General features: G+C 43.5%; 1 protein-coding gene across 2 annotated transcripts in view; it reads right to left on the bottom strand.

Annotated features, from left to right (window-relative positions):
• LOC123511916 (protein amalgam-like) overlaps positions 1-10,000 on the bottom strand; it is a 364,685-nt gene that overhangs the window by 39,906 nt on the left and 314,779 nt on the right. For both annotated transcript variants that reach the window (XM_045267995.1, XM_045267996.1), the window contains exon 4: positions 8,165-8,372. In XM_045267995.1, coding sequence (XP_045123930.1) covers positions 8,165-8,372 — 208 coding nt within the window. The remainder of the gene's footprint in view (positions 1-8,164; positions 8,373-10,000) is intronic.

Here is a 10,000-nt window from a genome sequence, read left to right as displayed (position 1 = left end):
TGTTTGGTTGATGGGGAGTGTGTTGGAGATTAACAGAGAGAGAGAGAGAGAGAGAGAGAGAGAGAGAGAGAGAGAGAGAGAGAGAGAGAGTGGGCCTTAAAAAAGTGGGAGGAAAGCCTGCGCCGGAAACTGTGTGGCACTGGCGTAGGAAACAAAACTTGGTGGTCTCTTGTTAAGGACAAACAAGGAACTGGCCACCAAGAATCCATCCCTCCCCTCAGCAAGCAGGACGGTACTGTCGCCACCAGCAGTAAGGAGAGGGCACAGTTGCTGGCTTCCTTGTTTGCTGGAAAAATGAAGGTCGGGAATCCACAGCAGCCACCGCCTCAGCTGGTCCAGCAATGTGAGAAGACTGTCACCATGGTGGAGGTGACGCATCAGCAGGTGAAGCGATTATTGCGGGGCTGGACACACAGAAAGCCACCGGCCCTGATGACATCAGCCCGCACCTGCTGAAGCGATGCTCCCAGGAACTGGCTGCCCCTCTCACCCAAGTCTTCACAACTTGTGTACGGGAAAACGTCTGGCCTTCAGTGTGGAAGGAGGCTCGAGTAGTTCCTGCACACAAAAAGCTCCAGGACGGACCCAAAAAACTACAGACCCATATCCCTGTTGTCAGTGGTGGGTAAAGTGTTTGAGAGGGTCGTGGCAGAGGTGGTGTGTAGCCATCTCAAGGACAATGCCCTCCTCTCAGACCAACAGTTTGGGTTCAGACCTGGAAGGTCAACCTCCGACCTAATGATGCTTCTCACCAGGCATTGGCAGGACGCCCTCGACGACGGCAAGGACACTATAGTGGTTGCTTTGGACATAGCAGGAGCTTTTGATAAAGTATGGCACAACGGATTACTAGAAAAGCTTCGTGCTAAAGGCATCCAGGGTGGCTTGCTACGACTCTTGGGAAATTACCTGCAGGACAGAAGCCTCAAGGTGGTTGTCAACGGGCAAACATCTGAGTCCCTGCCTGTGGAGGCATCAGTGCCACAGGGTTCAATTCTTGGCCCACTCCTGTGGAATATCTACGTGGATGATCTTCTCCAGCTACTGCCAGGAGTCATGGCCTATGCTGATGACTGCACCCTCTCCTATACCTATCCACGCCAGGACAGTGGGCGGGCTGCTGAGGCCATCAATCAGCAGCTACGAGTGATAAAGGAGTGGGGTGCTCGCTGGCAAGTGACATTCGCGCCGGAGAAGACACAAGCAATGGTTGTCTCTCGGTCCCCAGCCGCCATGGCAGCAATGGCAGGAAAGTTGTCTTTGGCGCTGCTCTCCCACTCCAAGATGACGTCAAGATACTTGGAGTGGAGGTGGATCGAGGGCTGAGGTTTGACAGGCATGTCAAAACCATTGCCAAGAAAGCCTCTCACAGGATCTCCGCTCTCAGAAGGATCGCCAGTTTCCTCGACAGGAAGGGGAGACTGCTGCTGTACAAGGCACAGGTGCGGCCCCACCTTGAATACGCAGCTCTCTCCTGGATGTCCTGTGCCGCCACACACAGAAGGAGACTGGACAGCATCCAACGCCGCGCCATACGGCTAGTAGATGCTGCACTACCACCTCACCCAGAGCCTGAGCGTCCCCTTGATTCACTGGAACACCGCAGAGACGTGGCGGCGATCGTAGTGTTCCATAAGGCACAGGTGCAAAGAGTGCCACATCTGGCAGGGCTGCGTCATCCTCTAAGAGTCACCGCACGGAGCACGAGAACGGTGCTCAATGGTGGTGACGCCGTAGAGGTGCCGCGATCCCACGGGTGTCAGCATCAACGCACCTTCGCAGGACGCGTCTCCAGGATGTGGAACTTGTTCACGGCCGCGGTGCCTCACGTCCAGGAGATGAACACTCACAGTGTCAAACTGATGGCACATAAGTGGAGACAGACACTGCCAACTCCTCTGACACTCTTTGTGACGTGACACTCAGTGTAGTGCAGTGCGTGAATAGTGCTAGTGAAGTGAAACGAATAGTGCTCCATTTACATGCTGACCATCTTGTATATTATCTATTTTTAAGTCTTGTAAATATTGTAGAGAAATAGATTGTAGTACCCTTAGAATAGGTAGCACACGACAGTGCGCCTTTGGGTACATGTTCCTTTGTATTAAGTTTTGTTTAAATAAAAAAAAAAAAAAAAAAAAAAGAGAGAGAGAGAGAGAGAGAGAGAGAGAGAGAGAGAGAGAGAGAGAGAGAGAGAGAGAGAGTTGATTACTTATGAAAGAGAGAGAATTTCGTTAATTAACTTCAACACATAAATCATACAGTAATTTGTTTGTTTCTTTTTCTTCACCCTCTCCACTATACTCCCTCCCTCCCTCTCTCTCTCTCTCTCTCTCTCTCTCTCTCTCTCTCTCTCTCTCTCTCTCTCTCTCTCTCTCTCTGTCTGTCTGTCTGTCTGTCTGTCTGTCTGTCTGTCTGTCTGTCTCTCTCTCTCTCTCTCTCTCTCTCTCTCTCTCTCTCTCTCTCTCTCTCTCTCTCTCTCTCTCTCATCCTCCCGAATTAATCTCTTCCTCTCTTGATTAAAAGAAAAAGGAGAAAGAACAGTATGGGAGAGAGAGAGAGAGAGAGAGAGAGAGAGAGAGAGAGAGAGAGAGAGAGAGAGAGAGAGAGAGAGAGCAAATTTCAGTATAAATAAAACGGGAAAATAAACGAGATAGGGAAAGGAGATAAAGAGAGGAGAGAGAAGATGGGGAGGGAGGGAAGGAGGATGGGAAAAAATGAAGTTAGGCAGAGTTTCCTACACACTGGGAGCGAAAAGGTTAGTGATGATGGAGGAATAAAGAAGGAGGTAAGTGGAGGGAAAATCGAAGGACGAGAGGGAGAGAAAAATAGAGAAAGAGAAAGAGGAGGGAAATATTTTTTGACCTATGGAATGAAAAGTGAAGGAGAAAAATAGAAAAAAAAGAAAAAGAGAAGGGAAATATTTTTGAGGTAAAAGAGTGTTTTAAAATGAGAAGCGAAAGAGAAAAATAGAGAAAGGGAAAGAGAAGGGAAATGTTTTAGACCTATAAGAAGGTTTTATAATGAGAAACGAAGAAGAAAAGAGGAAATTGAGTTTGAAAAATGTCTTGATTGTGCTATTAAATACATGAAATAGAAAAGAATAAATATAAATATGAGCTTTAATTCTTCTCTGTATTCTTAGTGGTTAGTGAAAGCTTTATTGTTTCATAATGTGTAGTGATGTAGAAAATGGCTTGATATTTTAATTGTACTGTTGTCATTTCAAATATTACCAAAGAGTCGATAATATTGTCAAATGTTTAATATAAAAGGGAAACTTACAAATCATTCTCAATTTTACGTTCATTATTACGTATGCACTTATTATTATAGCATTTTCATAAACACACACACACACACGCACACACACACACACACACACACACACACACACGTATTTCCATTGTTTATTTCAGTGTATATTTGTTTTTTGAGCAGGAAATGTAAAGCTTTTGTCTCGTTGAAAATATCTCTGCCCTGGTTTTTTTCCCCATCTCGTATTAAAAAGTTTTCCCTTCCGTCACATTTTGCGTGTATCTCTTGAGAGTGGAATGTGGAATGTGTGGTTGTTTTCACTGAGACTCACTCCACACTGCCTCATTCTCCTGGGTCTACAAATCTCACTCCGCTTCATCCTAACATACGGTTCTACTTACACATTTCCTTTCACTCACCTTTATTCAATTCTGTCTTCTCCTTTATCAGTCATTATTCCTTCATTCTCTTTTTAAACTAATATTACATTTTTATTTCATGCATTTCAATCATTCCTTTCTCTCTATTACAACCTGCACTTATACACACACACTCTCTCTCTCTCTCTCTCTCTCTCTCTCTCTCTCTCTCTCTCTCTCTCTCTCTCTCTCTCTCTCTCTCTCTCTCTCTCTCTCTCGTCTGAGGCTTCATTCCACCGTCCATTAAGCTTCATTCCTTCCTCCCTCTAATAGTTCTTTTTTATTCTTCTTCATTGTCGTTTGAATATGCATGTGTGTTCTCTCTCTCTCTCTCTCTCTCTCTCTCTCTCTCTCTCTCTCTCTCTCTCTCTCTCTCTCTCTCTCTCTCTCTCTCTCTCTCTCTCTCTCTCTCTCTCTCTCTCTCTCTCTCTCTCTCTCTCTCTCTCTCTCTCTCTCTCTCTCTCTCTCTCTCTCTCTCTCTCTCTCTCGTTCTTACTAGTTTCTATTTTATTTTCTATTTGATTTCTTTGTCATTTTCGTTTGTGATTCACCACTTTAACTCTCTCTCTCCTCTTCTCTCTCTCTCCTCCTCCTCTCTCTCTCTCTTCTCCTCTAGTTTCTGTTTTATTTTCTCTTGATTTCTTCCTCATTTTCGTTTGTCTTCACCCTTTCCTCCTCCTCCTCGTCCTCCTCCTCCTCCTCCCTTCTCTTCCTCCTCTTTCTCTCTCTCCTCTTCCTTCTCCTCCTCCTTTTTCTTCTTTCTCCTCTCTAGTCTCCTCTTCTCTTCTCTCTCTCTCTCTCTCTCTCTCTATCTCTCTCTCTCTCTCTCTCTCTCTCTCTCTCTCTCTCTCTCTCTCTCTCTCTCTCTCTCTCTCTCTCTCTCTCTCTCTCTCTCTCACTTGACAGGTGGTTTCCTTCACCTGGTTAATTGCTCACTAAACTGCCACACCTGAGCTCTGCAAAACAGCCCCCTTGAGAGTCCTCCTCCTCCTACTCCCCCTCCTCCTCCTTTTCCTTCTCCTCCTCCTCTTCCTCTTCCTCCTCCTCCTCCTCCTCCTCTTCCTCCTCCTCCTATTCACTGCAGTATTCACCCACTCTCGTCTTAAAACAGAACATTTAACTCGTCTTTTTTGGTCATTTTTGTGAGTTGATGCTGTAATTTGTATCTGGTTTTCTCTTATCATTATTTTGACTTTATTATGTAATTCTGTGTGTGTCTGTGTGTCTGTCTGTAGGTATCTCTCTCTCTCTCTCTCTCTCTCTCTCTCTCTCTCTCTCTCTAATGGCGCTTTTATCCCATGCATTATATTACCCTCTTAACCTCATCTCTTCTCTATTCTGTTTACTTTGGTCCTTCTTGCCTTCCCCCTCCCTCGCGTCCTCACTCGGGCGTTAAACTAATACAATAAATGCACCAACACCTCACAACGCTCTCCTTTGCTCTCTCCTTCACCTCCTTCTGCTTCTCTACCTCCTAATTGGGTGTTTATGGAGCCTTTGTCTTTGATTATGTTCTGATGGTGTGTGTGTGTGTGTGTGTGTGTGTGTGTGTGTGTGTGTGTGTGTGTGTGTGTGTGTGTGTGTGTGTAGGTGTCATGCTTTCATATTCATCTTCAATTTTTTTTTTGTTTAGTCAGGTGGATGTCGTCGTTTATATTCCATTTATAGTACACGCTGGTCCACTCCCTTACACAAACACTACCTCTCAACCTCTCCTCTCTCCTCCTCCTCTCCCATCCCTCCTCCTTTCCCTCTTCTCCTTCTCTCCTTTCCATCCTCTCCTCTTCTCTTCTCGTCTCCTTTCTACCTCTTCTCCTCTCCACCTCTCCTATTCTCCCACTCTCCTTTCCTTTTCTCCTCTCCACCTCTCCTTTCCTTCTCTCCTCCTCTCCTTTTTACCTCTCTTCCTCTCCACCTCTCCTCTTCTCCCACCTCTTACCTCTTCTCCTCTCTTCTTCTTCTCTCCACCTATTCTCTTCCTCTCCTCTTCTCTCACTTCTCCTCTCCTCCTCTCCATCTATCTTCCTCTCCTGTCTCTCCTCCTCTCCTCCTCTCCTCTCTCCCTCCATTGGCTTCCTGTCCTCCCTCTGTCACGGAAACATCTCCCTTCCCTTCACAAGCTACAACAGATTCATGCCTTTGGTCCATTGCTGACTTTTTTATGTCCTTTTATTTACATACATTTTTTTTTTCTCTCTATGTGATTATTGGTTTTCTTTAGGTATACGTTTGTTTGTCTGTCTGTGTGCCTGTCTGTCTGTGTGTCTGTCTGTCTGTGTGTCTGTGTGTCTGTCTGTCTGTCACTCTGTCTATGTCCCTCTGTTCATTGTCTTCATCAGTTTGTGTTTTTCTTGATTTTTTTTATAGTTTTGTTTTTGCATGCTTAATTTTCTTCTTGTTTTTTTTTGTTTGTATTATTTATTCTTTTTTTTTTTCTCCATGTACTATTTTTTATAAGCTATAGATCGATTTTTTCTTCCTATTCGTCCTTCTATCACGTGGCTATGAAGGAAATAGCATAAGGAAAGGTATTGAAGAGGTAAGGGCACTTCGTCCATCAGTAATAAGGATAGAAAGGTTTACACTTATATTTGTTAAAGGAAGTGAGATCCTGAATATAAAGGAGAAAAAAAGTTACTAGTTGAAATGTGTGTGTGTCTGTGTGTGTGTGTGTGTGTGTGTGTGTGTGTGTGTGTGTGTGTGTGTGTGTATAGTCTAACCTACAAGACCTCATGCACAGTATATAACCTCACATACTCACACACTAACTCGCTCACTCACTCACACTCAAACACCCTTCTAAAACTTTCACATTCCACTTTACGAAACTTCCACGACCTCCCTCCCTTTCTCCCTCCACCCATCCACCCACCTACCCATCCACCCATCCAGCCTGACTGTCCTCCACTTCTTCATTCTCATTCTCTTCCAACTCGTACGTTCCTGCAGTGAGTTTCGGCGTAGTTTGTCTCTTTTCTGCTCTCTGTGTGTCCTTTATTATTTTTTCCGCATGCCTAAGTCGTATGTATCTCTCTCTTTCTCTCTCTCGCTTTCTCTTTTCCCTTTCTCCCTTCTCTTTCTCTCTCTCGCCATTCCAATGGGTCTTCACATGCCTATATCTTCCCCCACCTTGCATATTCTCGCTGATATGAAGGGTGGAGAATTCCCAACATACATACACACGCACACAGGCACAGATACACGCACACACACTCATATTTATATACATAGACGCTCTCAAGCCCTCAATTCCGCCTTTTCACACACCCTTACTACGCTTAACACTTCATTTAACACCCTCAGGCCTAACACGCTCCCCACACACACACACACACACACACACACACACACACACACACACACACACTTGGTATTACATATTCTCTCTCTCTCTCTCTCTCTCTCTCTCTCTCTCTCTCTCTCTCTCTCTCTCTCTCTCTCTCTCTCTCTCTCTCTCTCTCTCTCTCTCTCTCTCTCTCTCTCTCTCTCTCTCTCTCTCTCTCTCTCTCTCTCTCTCTCAGACAATACACACATACACACATCTTCCTTCCCTTTATACCGAGACCTTCCCTTTTGTGTGTCTGTTCATCCACACTACCACCAATAGACTCCTTACTATTCATACGTTGCCATTCTCAAACGCACGAGTTGTATTCTCACTGTTTCCCTCGCCTCTCTTGCATGTGTCTTCCGCTCTCAGGGATAAGGGAGGTTTGGTATGCACGTGGGCTAAGATGCAAAGATAATATAGATGAGTGGGAAGATTAGGATGTGTTTGTGATGTATTGTTTGGTAACAGAATGTATTTTAAGCGGAATGTAATTTTTTTTTTCTAGGCGCTTTTAAAATCAGGGGTTGTTTTATCATCGCATCGCTTCATGACGGAGGTAACTTAAGTCCGTAGCTTACAGCAACGAGTCACAACGTAACTTGATTATAAATTTAACGAATGTAACACAGCAGAGCACAACACAACAACTCAAACCCTCCTTTTCTCACACAAACAGTATACACTATTAAACAAACACTCTTGAATACACACACACACACACACACACACACACACACACACACACACACACACACACACACACACACACACACACACACACACACACACACACAGCCCTAAACATCAAAACACTCACCCAAGCATACCAAAACCTCCCTCACCTCTTTACAACGCCACAATATCCAAACAGACCCACACTAACTCACACTCACCCACATTCACTCTAACACACCCACACTCACACACCCCAAAACACCAAAAACCCATCCCAAAACATGAAAGTACACCACATATAATGAAAAAAACACACACCAAGACATCAAAACACACCACAAAACACGAAAACACACTAAAACACCACAAACACACACGAAATCAACAAAAAAACCTCCCTCATCTCTTTACAACACCGTAACACCAACACAAACACAGATGAACTCACCCACAGCACCCAGACAGACGCACACATACTCACCTACAACAGTCAGGTAGCCAGTGACGGATCGTGGCGGGGAGGTGTTCACTTGGCACCAGTAGGCACCTTCATCTTTGAGCGTGACGTCTGAGATAGTGAGGACCCACGTGCTCCGTTGCTCCCTTTGTATACTGACGCGGCGGTTGTTGGTGAGGACGTCCGTGGCCACTGTCAGCACGGCGCCTGTCCCTTGGAAGCCCCACGCCACCTGTGAGCCGCCGCCAGGAGGGAGAGAAGTAGAAGGGGTTAGCGTTGGATTTACGTGCACCTGGGTTGGATTTAGAATGTGTTTTTGTAGTTGTAGTTATATTTAGTGCGTTTTTGTAGAGGTAGTTAGATTTAGAGTGGGTTTTTGTAGTGGTAGTGAGAATTAGTGGGTTTTTGTAGAGTTAGTTAGATTTAGTGTTTTTTTGTAGAAAATTAGTTAGTGTTTTTTGTAGAGGATTAGTTAGTTAGTGTGTTTTGTAGAGAATGAGTTAGAATGAAAGTATGTTTTTGTAGAAAATTGGTAAAAATGAGTGTTTTTTGCAGATAATTAGTAAAATGAATGTTTTCTGTAGAGAATTGCTAGAATTTGAGTTTGTTTTTGTAGAGAATTAGTTGAATTTGGAGTGGGTTTTTGTAGAAAATTAGAAGTATTGTTTTTAGTTAGTTAGTTAGAATTAATGGGTTTTCATAGAGAATTAAAATTATAATTGTTTTTTGTAGAGATTTAGAATTAGATGAAGATTGGTCATGTTTTGTGTGTTTGGACTGGAGTTTAGAAGGAATTTGAGAAGAGATATAAAGCCGATGAGAAAATTTGAATGAAATAGAGAGGATTATGTAAAGTGTGGGTTTTCTCGAACTTAGAGAGAAATAAAGCAGGTTTTGACTTAGATACATTTAAATGAGGTTCGAAAATTTGTGAGTGTTTGGATAAGAGTGTTAGAAGGAATTTGAGTAGGCATGTGAAAATAATTAGTGGGCATTTCTTTTTTTAATCTTTTGTTTCCCTTAGACATTTTCCTTTCTTGCATATAAAAAGCAAATTAGAGTGAAATAGATAGGATTATGAAAGATGTGAATTTTGCTGAGTGAAAGGAGTGACTGAAGAGTTTGATTCAACTTTTATGAGGTTGTATGAATCCGTGGAGGTAATCTTTTATACATGAGCTCTGGGTGAGGAGGACACAAACTAATAAAGAATAAGCTCGCAAAGGAGTGAGACATGGTAGAAGTGACTTGCTGCAGATTCAGAATTACACTGGGAGTAATGTTGTTTGTGTGCTGGAAGGCTCTTGTCAACAGTATAAAAAGCTGGTGAAAATAAAGTCCACAAAAGTTACCAGACTGTAGAGATCAAGTGCCGTTCCCAAAAGGAAAAGTGTCTCGCATGAAGGCTTCTATATGACCAGGAAGGCTATTTATGGTTAGATTGAAGGGCACTGCGAACCAGATTTTATGATACACAAGAGAGACAAAACAAGGCTATTTCTGGTTATGGTAAAGGGTAATGTGTTTATGAACTGGAAGAAATATATTATAGAAACTATCTTATAATGCACAAGGGTGGCAAAATAACTTTCTATGATGAGCGGATGCGCGTTTAAAAATTAGGTTTCTTAGAAGGACAGACTTGGGAATGCAGGTTCTGAAGGCACAAGGGAGAAGAGAGAAGAGAGGCTATTTCTGGCTGTGACGGAGGAAAGAACTTTTGGAAATCAGAGGAAATAATGACTGAGAACTAAACTTATATACTGAAAAAAGGAGAAAGAGAAGACTTCATGGCTGTGCTGATAGGAACTGTAATACTGAACAAGAACCATCAAAACAATAGACGATGAACTGGAATAA

This window comes from Portunus trituberculatus, chromosome 32 (assembly GCF_017591435.1).
Source record: "Portunus trituberculatus isolate SZX2019 chromosome 32, ASM1759143v1, whole genome shotgun sequence".
Lineage (NCBI taxonomy): Eukaryota > Metazoa > Arthropoda > Malacostraca > Decapoda > Portunidae > Portunus > Portunus trituberculatus.
This window is presented reverse-complemented; position numbering and strand designations above follow the sequence as displayed.